Source organism: Phyllostomus discolor, chromosome 12, assembly GCF_004126475.2.
Source record: "Phyllostomus discolor isolate MPI-MPIP mPhyDis1 chromosome 12, mPhyDis1.pri.v3, whole genome shotgun sequence".
NCBI classification, from domain to species: domain Eukaryota; kingdom Metazoa; phylum Chordata; class Mammalia; order Chiroptera; family Phyllostomidae; genus Phyllostomus; species Phyllostomus discolor.
This window is the reverse complement of record NC_040914.2, coordinates 1,389,154-1,404,601: the sequence shown is the minus strand read 5'-3', so window position 1 is coordinate 1,404,601 and position 15,448 is coordinate 1,389,154. Positions and strand designations below refer to the sequence as shown.

Below are 15,448 nucleotides of genomic sequence, written 5' to 3'. Positions count from 1 at the left end.
TAGGCCCGTACAAGGGCCGAGAGCCAAGACTCCTGTTTCTCGAGCGGACCTAGAAATTCATCCGTAGCTGGGTGAAGACCGGTTTGGGGGAAGAAAATCACACTACAACCTACGGGGTCACCTTGGGATTCCCGTCTTGATACGTCTTCACCCGGGTTAAAAAGGTGTTCGGAAGCCCTCGGACCAATGAAATCAGCGCGGAGCTTCAATCTGTAGCGCCGGAAGCAGGCAGGACGAAGCACATCCGCTGCGGCCTTAATCTATTAGCTAGGCTGAGCTCACACGCGCAGGCGCGTGTTAAGGACGGCCATAGGACCGCGCGGATGCCGGCTGGGCGGCCGGGCAGAGGCTAACCAAGTCCAAGCTGCTTGAGTCACCAGCCCCGCCCTACGAAGCCGGATGCAACCAGAGGCCCGGGAGCGGCCTAGACGAGCGGACCCGCGGATTTGTGAGAGAGGTGGTGAGCACCCTGGCCAGTCTACCCTTGTATTCCGTAATCCCGGCCCTTACGGCCCCAGGCCCGACGAAACCCTAAACTCCCAGCTTCTGGGGCCCCCCAGCCTTACGATCTCAGATTCGAACCTCCAGATCTATTCTGTCTCCGTTATGCTGCCCTGGACCCCATATACCCTGTGTCTCAGGATCTAAAATGCGAGCCCGCGGATTTGGGAGGTACCCCGTAAATTATGCCCGGGGTGGGAGAATTTCCAGAACCACGATCCTAGATGCGTGCTCCCAACTCTAGTGGGGAACTCCGTTGTCCCAGGCCCGGGTCTTACACCCACGGTCTCAGACCCGAGCCCACAAACCCAGCAGTGACAGGGTAATCTGGCTGCTGTCAGTATCTAAACTTCCAAACCCACATTCCGGATTTCCAAAGCCCTGTCTCGGGAGTCTCTAGGCCGAGAATCTGATCCACGTTCCTGATCCCCACCCCCACCCCCCGAGACCCACAGTCCAGTCCTAGAGCTTTGGGGCTCAGATTCGAGCGCCCAAAAACATAAAGGATGCCTTACACTACTTCGGGGTCCCCGAGAAGCACACTCATAATGATGCCTATGTGTCCACTCAAACCTGATGGGGAGGGACCCTTTGTATCCGGAAGGGGCTTCAAACCTGATCTTGTCTCTATCGCATCCACCCAAGAACTGCCCTCCCTAGTAGCTCAGATCCCATCCCGAATTGACTGTTCAAGCCCCAGCCTCATATTGTTCTCCCAAGTCCAGCTGCAGGAAATTCTTTTTATGGGGAGGAGGCGGGCGCGGGGTGAGGCGGTCACCTAACCCCTTTTCTTCCCTTTAGGAATCTTGAGTCGCAGCTATGTTCCTGGTTAACTCGTTCTTGAAAGGCGGCAGCGACGGGGGAGGCGGGGGTCTGGGCGGGGGTCTGGGGAATGTCCTCGGAGGCCTGATCAGTGGAGGGGGCGGAGGCGGTGGAGGTGGAGGCGGCGGCGGCGGCGGCGGCGGAACTGCCATGCGCATCCTGGGCGGAGTCATTAGCGCTATCAGGTAGGGGGGGCCAGAGGGGGCGGGGCCTTGGAGATTTGTCTCGCCAGGATAGAATGGGGTAACCTGGAGACTGACCTGGAGCCTTAATTAGGCTGGGCCGGGCCTGGGCTGGGAAACCGGCCTTGGTGGGGTGGGCCCTAATGAGGTTGACTGCAGTTCATGGGGGCGGGGCTTCACCTGGTGGGTCGAGATCTGTTGGATCTGTTGATGGGTTTTGGGAGGTGGCGCTTACTGAGGCTGGACGTCGCTGGCTTCCGCTAACCTGGAGACGAACGTTAAGGGGGTGGAGTCAGTGAGGCTAGTTGTCACTTCTTTGGGGCAAGGCTTGTCTTCTGGGCCTGGCGGGGCTGTCCTAGGTGGGTCAATGAGGAGATGTGCCCAGAAGAGGCTGAGGCCTACTGAGATAGGAGAAATTGTCTTGAGGGGGCTCAGCCTGGCCTGGAACTGGCTGGATCAAAATAGAAAAATGTCCTGGTGGAGGTAGGACAGGTTGCCTAATTAGCCTAATTAGGAGCCTGAATAGTCTTGACCACTGAGCCATGATCTCTGCAAGGGGCAGGAACTAATGGACCTGGGTGGGGTCCTGGGAAGACACAAGTGTTAGGACGCCCTAGCTATGAAGTAAGTTCCGAGGATGGGATCTGAGGAGTTAGGGCCTGGAGAAGCTGGGGCAGAGCTTTTATGAAGTGAGCCTTCAAAGGGGCTGCATAGATCTATTGAGAAAGATCCATTGGGCAGGTGTGCTCTGGTAGGAGTGGAGCCTACCTTGAGGTCAGATCTCTGAGTTTCCTTGTGGGCGCAACCAGGGTAGCAAGAATAGGGACAGGTGAGGACAAGGACAGATAAGGCTGGTTGAGGGAACAGGTAGGGAGGGTGTCAGGCTGGGGCTTGGGGGTGTTGGGGCTAGGGCTGTCCATTGAAGGCCTTGTTCTCTGGTGCTAATTCCCCTGTTTCCCTCCAGTGAAGCCGCTGCTCAGTACAACCCAGAACCCCCGGTAAGCTGCCCTCCACAACCTGGGCCCTTTCTTCTCACTCTGAGGCCTTTTTCAGCACACCTCCTTGTCCCTTTGGAGAAGCCCCACCCCTTCTCCATCTAATGAGATCTTTCTCATTAAGTTTCTCCCTTGTCATGTCCTCAGACTTAGCTATTATGCACTTTCTATTCACTGACAACCTCTCATTCCTTTGATCACTCAGCTACCCAGTCCACTCTGACCTTACCACTTAGGTCTGCACTAGCCAGGGCACCCCTCCCCTACCTTCTCTGAGATCTCCTTCCTCTGCAGCCCCCACGAACCCATTACTCCAACATTGAAGCCAATGAGAGTGAGGAGGTCCGGCAGTTCCGGAGGCTCTTTGCCCAGCTGGCTGGAGATGTAAGTGAACTGGGGTCCCCATGCCTATCTGAACTCTTCCATACTTTTCCTTGGGTGGCCCTTGCACACACACACACACACACTCAACAATGGCAATCCCAAAGTTCCTATCCTCCTTCATGACACACCTAGACCCCTTTCAGTCACCCTGATCCCTCCCAAACTTTTCTGCAGGACATGGAGGTCAGTGCAACAGAACTCATGAACATTCTCAACAAGGTCGTGACCCGACGTGAGTGATTGGGGTCAACACACAGGGCAGGTTTAGAGGTATGGCAGCTGGGGTAGCTGTGACCTGTGGTGTCTGACTTTCAATCTGTCCCCCACAGATCCTGATCTGAAGACTGATGGTTTTGGCATTGACACATGTCGCAGTATGGTGGCCGTGATGGATGTATCCTTGTGGGCAGTTTAGGGGAGGTCTTGGGTGAAGAAGGAATTTTTGAGAGCATGAGTGGGAGCCAGGGTACAGCTTTCATACCCACAGATGTGGACAGGACTACATTAGAACACATATCCACGTGTGGACATGGGGCAATCAATAATAACATCAGCTGTCATAGCTGGCACTTACATGTACTTCACAGCCATCCTGTTAGACATATACAGTTATTCCATTCTATAAATAAAGAAACTGAGACAGTCATTTGTCTGAAGTTATAAATGAAAAGTGGCAGGATAGGAATTTGGACTCCAGGTCTTTTGGATTTAAGAACCCAAGCTTATAACTGCCATAGATATGTCCCTGTGCGCATATATACACACAAGGGCACACCCATATACATGAAGCTATGTGATGGCATATGCACAGGAACACATGTCTATTTGCACATGGGCCAGTCTTAGCTGATCTTAGATACATCCACACTCAGCACATAGGTCAGTAGAGATGCATATATATACTCATGTCATGTGATCACATATATGTGTGGCACAGGGTTAAACAATTCTGGGTCTGTTCCTTAGCAAGGTTACTAAGCTCCTCTGTGCTTCAATTTGTCTTTCTGTAAAATGGGCTGAATGATGATGGTGATACCACATTAGAGTCATATGCCAAAAGTTTAGCACAGTCTGTACTGGTTAGCTGTTACTATGATATTACACAGGTAGATTTTTCAGCTCTGAATCTGTTTTTGTCTCTGACTTGGAAATAACACTGGTGGGGCTGGTATCTTGAGGCTTTAGTGAAAAAAGTGATATTCCTGAGAAGCTTAGAACTCTCTGATGTGTACTAGGTAATCTGGTAAGTCTTAGCTATCATTGTTATTGAGAATTTATCAAGTGCCAGCTCCTGAGCTAAAGGCTTTCTGCTAATATCTCATTCTGCTCTGATCACAAACCCAGCAGGTATTCACTACTGTCACCTCATTTTCTTAGAGCTCCCAAGTTGCTGGGAGCATTTACATGTCCTAACATTTAGGAAATCAAATTACTTGTACTACCAAGGATTTTTGAGTGAGGAATTAGCACCCTGATCAGTGTGGCTCAGTAGTTCAAGCATTGCCCTGTACAGCAAAAGGTCATGGGCTTGATTCCCGGTAAGGGCACATCCCTAGGTTGTGGGCTCAGTCAGGGGGCATATGGAGGCAACCAGTCAATGTTTCTATACCTAAGGTCATTGAATATATCCTCGGGTTAGGATTTTAAAAAAGAAAAAAAAAGATAAATGAGGAATTAGGAACTATTTTCTGGTGAGAAATTTGTAGTTTGGAAAAGTTTATTATTAATTCCACATGGTTATGTTTAAACAGAGCCCTTACCATTTAGTAACATAAAGTGACCCTGGCCCAGTAGTTCAGTCGATTATAGCATTGTCCTGATAGCCAAAGTTGTATAGGTCAGGGCACATACAAGAAGCAACCAAGGAATGCGTAAATAAGTGGAACAATAAAATCGATGTTTCTCCCCTCCTCTAAAATCAATTAAGAAACATAGACCCTGGATGGTGTAGCTCAGTGGATTGAGCACAGGCCAGTGAAACAAAGGGTTGCTGGTTTGATTCCTAGTCAGGGCACATGCCTGGGTTGGGGGCCAGGTTCCCAGTAGGGGGCATGTGAGAGGTAACCACACATTGATGTTCCTCTCTTTCTCCTTCGTTTCCCTTCCCCTCTCTCTAAAAATAAATAAATAAATAACCTTGGGGGGAAAAAAAGTAAAATATGTATGGATACAATGAGAAATAGCACCAAACCCAAGGTAACATGACTAGGGTGAGACAGGAGCTGGGGTTTTAGCCCATTCTTCCCTGCCTGGCTCTTATCACCACGTGATAGGGTATACAATGCACGCATTTGGTACAGCTATTCTTAACATTCTTACGCCAGAGTGACACAACAGGCAAGCTGGGTTTCGAGGAATTCAAGTATTTGTGGAACAATATCAAAAAGTGGCAGGTGTGTGGTGACCTCTGACACTCCTTGCATGAAGACTCCTAAGCCATGGAGATGCTGTGCCTCCTGATGCTTAGTTGATCTCTGTCCTCTCTGTCCCCACAGGCCATATACAAACAGTTTGATGTTGACCGTTCAGGGACCATTGGCAGCAGTGAACTCCCGGGGGCCTTTGAGGCAGCAGGTATGGCTGGCAGGGGTGGGATTGCTGAGGCAGCCCCCACTGAGCTGGTCTGAGCCTGAATCCTGGGGCTGGGAGTGGGTTGGGCTATGTGGCCCCCACACCTGAGAGACTAAACCATTGTCAGGATTCCACCTAAATGAACATCTCTACAACATGATCATCCGACGTTACTCTGATGAAGGAGGGAACATGGATTTTGACAACTTCATCAGCTGCCTGGTCAGGCTGGATGCCATGTTCCGTGAGTGATACCCTAGCTGTCTTCCTGGGTCGGGATTTTATTTGTTGAGCCTCCACTGGCCAACATCTTTGAGCCTAACCCTGAGGCGGGAAATGGTAGAGGCACAGCAGTGACCGAAACAGCCACAGATCCTGCCCTGAAATCATTCATAGTCCAGTGGAGGAAAGGCAAATCATCAAGAGACTACAAAGAACTGTTACTGCTGGGATAGGGAAAGCTCAGGGCAGGGTGATGGGGGCTGTGAGGGGAAACTCAGGGCATAGTGGGTTTAGATTTGTAATTGGGGAAGCTCTAAGGGCTTCAAACTTAAGAGGCATCCTGAGTCAAGGAGGGCTTCCTGGAGTAAGGCACATATGAGCTGAGACCTTAGGGGTAAGAGTGAGGATGAGTGTTGCAGTGGGAACAGCCTGTGTGAAAGCCTAGACAGGAAAAAAATGCACTTTTGGTATTTTTTGTTGGACTCAATCCCTGTTCAGTGTGCTGAACAGGGTGGGATGGTGTTACATAAGGCTGTGAGGGGAAGTCAGCAGGGTCTGGATCAGGAGGGCTGTTTTGAACATTAATGCAATTAATTCTTAAGATGGCTCTGAGAAGTAGAAATTATCCCCATTTTATGGAGGAGGTACCTAGGGTTCTAGAAGGCAAAATTGCTTGCTCACAGCCACTCAGCAAGAAAGTTGCAAAGCCAGAATTTGAACTCAGACCTGAGAGAGTTGAGTGAAGGAAAGCAAGGTCAATGGGCGTATATGTAGAGCTGTGAATGCCAATTTTGGGGTGCTCAGACATTAGTGGAAACAATTGAGACCTACAGCAGGTTTGGGGGCAGGGGGCAGGGCAGGTTTGGCTATGATCCCTCAGCTGTCCAAGAGACCAGGGAGGACAGTACATTAAGATCATAGGAAGAAGCAAAGGGACAGGTATGTCATGGATGTGAGGGGAAGGTGGGAGTGCACACTAAGGGCAGGTGATGTCAAAGTCACATATGAGAACCCCTAAGAAACACCCACTGGATTTACCAGCAAGAGGGTCAGTAGTAACTGTAGTCAGTACAGTGTCAGGAGACCATGTATGTGGACATCTGAGGATGGTATCTGAGTGCAGAGACAGAGAGTGGAAGCAAAGGCAGTTTGGGCACCAGTTTGCCCAGGTTTGGTTGTTTCAGGGCAGGAGTAGGAACCCTGCCTGACTGTAAGGCAGGAAGTGGACCTGCAGAGCCTTAGTTTCACTAGTCTTTAGGCTAGAACTGGAGGGCTTAGAGGTTGGTTGGAGGGTGAGACTTGGGCAGAGGGTAATGGGAGCACACACAGGTATGTAGAGGGCATTATTTATTTAACATTTTTTTCATTGTATTTTTTCCATTACCATTTTAACCCCCCATACCCTCTTCCACCTCCACCCGCCATGGAGGCCATTATTATTGAAGGGGGTAACAGTCTGGGTTTCAACCCTAATTTCCTCACCTTCTCACTGTGTGACCTGCAGCACATCACTTCTCTGTGCCAAATTTTAAAATGACACTTATCTCACAGAATTGGATTAAATGAGTTGATACATGCAAAGCACTTTATATAGTGCCTGACATGAAGTACTCAATAAACTACTGGCCATTATCATCATTCCATATATTAGTATGTTTTTATCCTAAAAGCCAACTGCTTGTTACCCCCACCCTTCCTTTCTCTAGGTGCCTTCAAATCTCTTGACAAAGATGGCACTGGACAAATTCAGGTGAACATCCAGGAGGTAAGAACTCCCATTTTGGAATGTGGGTTTCTAGGGAGGGACCCCTCCCCTATAGCCCTGCACTGGGTTCCCTCCCTCCAATTTCTGCAGCAACCCCTGGGTGAGGGCAGAGGGCTCCTGGTATTCCCAATTCCCGTCCTCCTCATTCTGTGCCCTTCTCTCCCCAGTGGCTGCAGCTGACTATGTATTCCTGAATGGGAACCCCAGACCTCTTCCCTCATCACCTCACTATAGGTGTCACCTTGGACTTTTTGGTCTCTCCCAGGGCTAATCCTGTCTGCAGTCACATCTTTGTGGGGCATGCTGACTCACTAGCTTTTCCTTTCTCCGAGCCGTTGGCATCTTGCTTCTCAGGCAACAGCTAGGGCCCAATGTGTCCCAACACGCCATGCCCCAAGTTACCCCTGGCTCTAAGACATTCTAACACACCCTGCCCCATGGGTCCTCCACCTTCTGCACACCCACTTCTCACCCTGTCCATGACCTTTCTTGTATATCTGTGCCAAGTTGTGTTGCTTCCATTCCCCAAGGGCCCTTCTCTAAGTTCTGGGAGGATCACCCCCATCCCTGTGCACCCTGGCACACCTGTTCAATTAACTATCCAGACAGCTGAACTCCAGGCCATAACAGGCCCACATGCTCCAGTGCCTTTGTATTCTGCTCCCAGCCTGCCAGGCCCTGTAGGAAATAAATTTACCCCAGTTATTGCTGAGATGTGCCTCCTGTTCTGAGAGTTGAAGGGTGGCTCAGGCCCTGTCTGTGTCCTGGTGGTGGAGTGGGGGTGGTTTTGTGGGTCTTTGTGTCTATCCCCAAGGCTGGATCTGCATGCCTTTCTCATACTGGATCCCAGATGAGCTGTAGCCTCATTCTTTCTATGATGCTTCAGAGATTCTGTGGAAACTGAGACTGGAACTCAGAGACCTGGGCACTTTTTGTTCCTGCTGCAAGAGCAGGGCTGGTGGGAAGTGTCACTGCCACCCCTGGTTTTGTCCCCCAGGCTCATGTTTGTCCCACTCTTATCTGTGCATGAGTGAGTTTGTCCTTACTTGCCTCAGTCTGTTTTGTCATGACCATACTCAGTAGCTTCCTTCCCACCCTGTGGGCCTCTGCAGGGAGAGGGGCTACTTTCACAGGATATATATCTCTGTCCCATGTGAGAATACTAGCCTGAGGGGTAGCCCAGGGGCATCATTTGGAGTCCTCAACCCCTGTGGAAGGGCTGAGAGGCAGTGACATCCTAAGAATAGATGTGGTCTAGAATGAGGAACTCAGGGCTGGGGCAGTGGGCAGTCCATAGGACAGACATTGCTTGTTAGTGGGAGGATGGATAGAGGGGCACACACACAGGCCAGAGCTGGGTTGGGTTCCCCAAGAAGCCAGCACATTTATTGATGTCTGTTCAAGTCCTTCAGGTCCTGAAGGCTTCTTGGTCTCACTTCTTATGGGGGAAGGAAGCCCAGCCAAGACAATACAGACTGTAGATGGTGCCTAGGAAAGGAGTGTGAGGGGATACATAGTGAGACCCTAATCACTTCCCTGAACCCTATCTTAGGCTTTTATGACCCTCTGCAGACTTGCCAGTCACGTCTGTATTCCAGCCCCCGGTTTATGGGTCAAGTTCCATCCCAAAACTGCATTTCAGGTGGGGAATCCCTGGTGCTTGATCCAGACCAGGCCCTGCCTGGGCTTTCAACCCAGCCCCTGTCAGGATGCCAGGGCCCTAGGCCCTCTCCTGGGACAGAAGCACAATCCCCAGGGAGCTCCATCCCTACTTGCTAGTCTGCACTCCAGTACTGTCCCCAAACCTGGCCACCTCACAGCCCAATCCCCTCTCTAAACCCCAGTCCGAGAACTAGCCCCTTTCCCTACTCCAGCTAGAGCCAGCCTCATGCAGCTCAGCCTGAGTCCAGCTTTGCACTCACCTCCAAGACACAGCGCCATGGTGAGTCGGTAGAGAATGTTGTCGGTTCCCCCACCCTTCAAGTGCACGGGGAGGTCATTGTCCGCCTGAGATTGGGGCCATCCAATAGGAAAGGTGTGTTGGTTGCAAAGATGGTACCCCCCAGCCTCCCTCAAGGTCGAACTTCTGGCTCCCGGCCTTCCCCTTACCCTGCCTCCACTCTGTCTACCTGGAAGAGTTTCTGTTTCTCGGCCACTCGGTTCTCCAAGCGGTTCCGGGCGGTTGAACTGAAGGAGCGAATCAATGCCTGGGAAACCTGGGGGGAAGGGATTGATGGGTGGGTGTTAGAGGCACCTGGAGAAGCACCTCAAAGTGGGTCTAGTCAGAGGTACCAGGACAGTCCTATGCTTTGGGAGCTTCCCAAAGGCAAGATCAGAACTGCCAGCACGAGTGGGGGAGGGTGTCCTGTCAAGAAAGACCCAGAAGGGGACTCGCCCCTAGAGGGTTGGACTTGGAGTTTACCAGGCTGTCTAGAAGGTGCTGGAAGGGGGGGCGGGTCCCAAAAGGGAGGCTAATGACCTGGGGGTCCAAGTCCTGGGATGTTTTTGTTGTTGTTGTTGGGGAGGGTTTCCTAGATTAATGGTAGGAGCCAGGGTCCCGGAAATGTGACTGGATCCGGGGTACTCCATGGGGTTTCCAGACAGCAAGGAAAAAAAAAAAAAAAAAGGGTCTTGCATTCCCAGTGCCTGCGTCCTGACCGGTACCCTGAACGAAGGGAAGACGTTCAAACCCAGAGCTTTGGGTCCTGTAGGGGCCCCCATGTTAGGGAGGTGACGGGGGAGGGGGGCGGGGGGGATGGCCCAGACTGTTAGGAGGGAGACTGGAACCCTGAAAGGGGCTCACATTACTAGGTCCCAGATCCCGGGACATTTAGGGACTCTCATATTGGGGTAAAGGCTTTCAGGTTGGGGGTCCTGGCCCAGCGTGTGTGGACCCTCACCTTCAAGGCCCTCATTCTGAGTCCTCTTCTTCAGCCGGAGTCACCTACCCTCTCCACCCAAGGACGTACAGCGCCCTTCCCTCCCGGGATCCCTGGCCACACCCCGGACGGGCCACAGAACAGCCCTGTCTGGTCCTCGCCAGAGTGGGGTGGAGCCAGGAGAAGCCTCTCTAACCCCACCCCCGCTAACCCCACCCCCGCACCAAACAGTTGAGGCGTCTGTTACTCAGCTCGGAATTGCATTTGGTTCAAGTTCCAGGCGGAGGGAACATATTTTTTGGTTTGTGTCTGCGGAGATACCAGCGTGGGGCAAGTACGTTTTCTCCGGGTCTCTCGGATCTCCTGCTACCCGGGTTGGTACTGCAGAGAGAGTGAGGGCGCAGCTTAAAGGGTTGGAACTTCTTGTTCTACTTACTTAGACCTAGCGATTGAGCATCTGAGCCTTATTCCCCGTATCTGTAACGTGAGACTAAGAGATTTAAAGTTTTGGGAGCATTAAATGAGCTCATATTAGAGCACAAGTGAGCTAAGTTCCATCGGAGCTAATAACCATTGCACAGAAACAGATAAGAGCTGTTATTTTCAGTTTTCTAGCAGCAAGATTCATATATAAAATATTTTTGTATTTAGTTAATTTAAATTTTATCATGGAATAAATTTTTAAAATATTTTATTTACTAATTTCTAGAGAGAGGGGAAGGGAGGGAGAAAGAGAGGGAGAGAAACATAGATATGTCATCGAGTGGTTTCTCCCACACCCCCAATGGGGGACGTGGCTCACAACCTAGGCACGTGCCCTGACTGGGAATGGAATCAGTGACCTTTTGGGTTGCAGGCCGGCGCTCAACCCACTGAGCTACACCAGCCACGGCTTATCCTGGAAAAATTCAAACAAAGGAAGCAGAGAGCAAGGTATAATGAATTTCCATCTTGGACCCAACGCCTGCTTCAACAATTATCACCAATATAGTGCTTTTCATGTATCTCCCCACTCAACTTTTTTTTGTATTGGTGTATTTTAAAGCAAACCCAATGTCATTTTCATTACATATGTATTTATAACAGGGACTTAAAAAGGAAAATCCTAACCACCCACAATTTATGGATTGAATCAGGGATTAGGAAAAAATCATTAAAAACTTAAAAAATTGATTAGTGGGACAATGGGTACATTTCAAATAAGGTTTTGGATTAGACAATATATCAGTATCAGTTTCCTGATTTTGATGATTCTACAATGGTTATTAAACTGTTTTTAGGAACTACATGTTGAAGTATTGGGGAGTAAAAGAGTATCATATCTGTAACTTACGTAGAATGATTAAGAAACAAGTTGTATGTCTGTATTTTATCTGCTTCTAATTCTGTCTGATTCCGATGTGCAGGCAGGGTTGAACATAGTTTTAGTAACCAGTGGTGATCCTGGCATAGTCTAAACAGTTTCAACAATCTCTTTTAAAAAGGGCTTTTATAACCATTAAATTTCCTTGACACTTTCAAACTATGCTTGTAAATTGAGTGTTAGATTTTTTCCACTTATGAACTACATAGGGTGTTACCAGAAGAATCTTTCCTCAATACTTAATGTAAAGTTTTATGAATCTAAAATGACAAACATATAAATATGGCAAATCTTATAATCCATTATTTGTTCCAAATAGTGTACATAAATAGTAAGATTTCAACTGAAAAGTGAGTCTTAGTCATTAACTGGATTCTACATTTTAAATTGGAATTATATGTGTAAAATTGACCTGTTATTTGATAAGGCCAGTTCATCTTATAGCTTACAAATACTTAAAATACTAAATACTTAGATTTCCTAACAAAAAATATTAACATCATGGTTTTGACTGTCTTAAATATTTCTTTACCTAATTTTTTAAATTCTGAAATATATAATTTTTTGAGATTTTATAAGCATTTTATTGCAATTTGTATTTTGTTGATTCTTCACATGTGAAACAAAATATATTCTGCATAATTTACTGTAATATCTTTTTTGAATCCATGACCCACAATACATACTCATAATGCCACTTTATATAAAAAACAGTTTAAAGATTTTCATTGACAAATGATTCCTTATAAATTTTCTCTAACATTTTGAGTGCTCTGTTAGGTAAAACTACGTATATGGCTGGGATGTGGCTGGCTTCTCACTGCATTCATGTCAAAGATGCATATGTCGACATCTATATCCCTGTCCATATCATATTTGTATCCATATCTCTGTATGCATGTACACACACACACACACACTTTGTTTTTATTTACCCTGATATTCTCCAAACTGTGTTACATTTGGCTGTTTTTTCAAGGCTTTAAAACATACAACAAATATATTTGAATTTTTTGCCAATGATATTTTACTGCTTTTTTCCCCATTTAAAAATATTTATTTATTTATTATTTTTAATACTTTTGATTTTTATTGTTGTTCAAGTACAGTTTTCTACCTCCCCCCGCAGCCTTCCCCACCTCCCTCCCCTGTTTCCACCCCCCCTTGTTACTGTCCATGTGACCTTTATAGTTGTTCCTGTAAACCCTTCACCCTTTTCCCTCATTATCCCCTCCCCTCTCCCTTCTGGTTACTGTCACCTTGTTCCCAGTTTCTAGTCGTTGGTTATATTTTGCTTGCTTGCTTGTTTTGTTGTTTAGGTTCCTGTTAAAGGTGAGATCATATGGTATTTCTCTTTCACTGCCTGGTTTATTTCACTCAGCATAATGCTTTCCAGTTCCATCCATGCTGTCACAAAGGGTAGGAGCTCCTTTCTTTAGAGGAGCTCCTTTCTTTAGAGCTGCTTAGAATCCCATTGTGGAAATGTACCATAGTTTTTTGATCCATTCATCTACCGATGAGCACTTATGTTGCTTCCAGCACTTGCCTATTGTAAATTGTGCTGCTGTGAACACTGGGGTGCAAAGGTTCTTTTGGATTGGTGTTTCAGGGTTCTTAGGATATAATCCTAGCACTGGAACTGCTGGGTCAAAATGTGGTTCCATTTTTAGTTTTCTAAGGAAACTCCATTCTGTTTTCCATAGTGGCTGTACCAGTCTGCCATCCCACCAACAGTGCACTAGGGTTCCCTTTTCTCCACAAACTCTCCAACACTTGTTTGTTGCTTTGTTTATGCTGGCCATTCTGACGGGTGTGAAGTGATATCACTGTGGTTTTAATTTGCATCTCTCTGATGGCCAGTGATGCTGAGCATCTTTTCATATGTGTCTGGGCCCTCTGTATGTCCTCCTTGGAGAAAGTCGGTTCAAGTACTTTGCCCACTTTTCAGTTGGGTTGCTTGTCTTCTCAGAGTAGAGTTGTGTGAGTTCTTTATATATTTTGGAGATCAAACCCTTGTCTGAGGTATCATTGGCAAATATGTTTTCCCATATAGTTGGTTCTCTTTTCATTTTAATGCTGTTTTCTTTAGCCATGCAGAAGCTTTTTATTTTGATGAGATCCCACTTGTTTATTCTTTCCTTTATGTCCCTTGCTCTAGGGAACATATCAGTGAAAATATTGTTCCTTGGAATATCTGAGATTTTGCTGCCTGTGTTCTCCTGAAGGACTCTTGTGGTGTCATGTCTTATATTTAAGTCTTTTATCCACCTTGAATTTATTTTTGTGTGTGGTGTAAGTTGGTGGTCAAGCTTCATTTTTTTTTTTTGCAGGTAGCTGTCTAGGCTCTCCCAGCACCATTTGTTGAAGAGGCTATTTTTGCTCCATTTAATGCTGCTGCCCCTCTTTGTCAAATACTAATTGACCATAGAGACTTGGGTTTATTTCTGGGCTCTCTATTCTGTTCTGTTGCTCTATATGTCTGTTCTTATGCTGGTACCAGGTGGTTTTGATTACAGTGGCCTTGTAATATAGTGTGTTATCTGGTATTGTGATCCCTCCTACTTTACTCTTCTTTCTCAAAATTGCTGCAGCTATTCGTGGTTGTTTATGGTTCCATATAAATTTTTGAAGTGTTTGTTCTATATCTGTAAAATATGCCATTGGTACTTTAATAAGTATTCCATTGAATCTATAAACTGCTTTGGGTAGTATGGACATTTTGATGATGTTAATTCTTCTAATCTATGAACACAGTATATGTTTTCATTTGTTTTTGTCTTCCTTCATTTTTTTCTTCAGTGTCATGTAGTTTTCTGAGTACAGGTCTTTACCTCCTTGGTTAGGTTTATTCGTAGGTATTTTATTTTTCTTGTTGCTGTATCAGATGGGATGTTTTTTCTGATCCCTGTTTCTGATATTTCATTTTTGATGTACAAAAATGCCTTTGATTTCTGAATATTGACTTTGTATCCCACTGTTTTGCTGAATTCATTTTTTAGGTCGAGCAGTTTTTTGGTGGAATGTATAGGATTTTCTGTGTACACATGTTATCTGCAAACAATGACAGTTTTGTTTCCTCTTTTCCAATTTGGATGCCTTTTATTTACTCTTCTTGTCTTATTGTTGTGGCTAGGATTTCCAATACTATGTTCAATAGAAGTGGTGAAAGTGGGCATCCTTGTTTTGTTGCTGACCTTAGTGGGAAAGTTTTTAGTTTTTGCCCATTGAGTATGATGTTGGCTGTAGATCTCTTATGTATGGCCTTTATTAGGTTGAAGAATGCTCCCTGTATTCCCACTTTGCTGAGTGTTTTTATCATAAATGGGTTCTGTACCTTATCAAATGCTTTTTCCACATCTATTGATATGATCATGTGATTTTTGTTTCATGTCTTTGCTTTTGTTTATGTGATGTATTACGTTCATTTATTTGCAAATATTGTACCATCCTTGCATCCCTAGGATGAATCCCACTTGGTCATGGTGTATGATCTTTTTAATGTATTGCTGGGTACAATTTGCCAATATTTTGTTGAGGTCTTTAGTGTCTGTGTTCATCAGCGATATTGGCCTGAAGTTTTCTTTCTTTGTTGTGTCTTTATCTGGTTTTGGGATTAGGATGGTGTTGGCCTCATAAAAAGAGTTTGGGAGTCTCCCATCTTTTTGGATTTTTTGGAATAGTCTGTGAAGTATAGGGGTTAGCTCTTCCTTAAATACTTTGTAGAATTCTCCTGTGAAACCATCTGGCCCAGGGCTTTTGTGTGT

The 15,448-nt window shown here is 46.7% G+C and overlaps 2 protein-coding genes across 4 annotated transcripts; one reads left to right on the top strand and one right to left on the bottom strand.

Annotated features, from left to right (window-relative positions):
* The first annotated feature begins 309 nt into the window (after window positions 1-309).
* On the top strand, window positions 310-8,154 carry CAPNS1 (calpain small subunit 1). Of its 2 annotated transcripts, none has more exons than XM_028529858.2 (11): window positions 310-460; window positions 1,303-1,508; window positions 2,470-2,503; window positions 2,795-2,884; window positions 3,059-3,116; window positions 3,214-3,278; window positions 5,209-5,277; window positions 5,380-5,458; window positions 5,583-5,699; window positions 7,384-7,442; window positions 7,610-8,154. In XM_028529858.2, exons 2-11 carry the CDS (start codon window positions 1,321-1,323, stop codon window positions 7,634-7,636), a joined length of 786 nt encoding a protein of 261 aa, XP_028385659.1. In that variant the 5' UTR covers window positions 310-460; window positions 1,303-1,320; the 3' UTR covers window positions 7,637-8,154. The 2 variants fall into 2 exon arrangements, with proteins under 2 accessions (XP_028385659.1, XP_028385660.1); XM_028529859.2 differs by having other exon boundaries at window positions 333-457.
* A 636-nt stretch (window positions 8,155-8,790) lies between these two features.
* On the bottom strand, window positions 8,791-10,489 carry LOC114511499 (cytochrome c oxidase subunit 7A1, mitochondrial). 2 transcript variants are annotated; one of them, XM_028530197.2, is made up of 4 exons: window positions 10,343-10,489; window positions 9,572-9,658; window positions 9,365-9,449; window positions 8,791-8,930 (listed from the first exon to the last, which is right to left on the bottom strand). In XM_028530197.2, exons 1-4 carry the CDS (start codon window positions 10,355-10,357, stop codon window positions 8,875-8,877), a joined length of 243 nt encoding a protein of 80 aa, XP_028385998.1. In that variant the 5' UTR covers window positions 10,358-10,489; the 3' UTR covers window positions 8,791-8,874. The 2 variants fall into 2 exon arrangements, with proteins under 2 accessions (XP_028385998.1, XP_028385997.1); XM_028530196.2 differs by lacking the exon at window positions 8,791-8,930 and having other exon boundaries at window positions 9,261-9,449.
* Window positions 10,490-15,448: the final 4,959 nt, after the last annotated feature.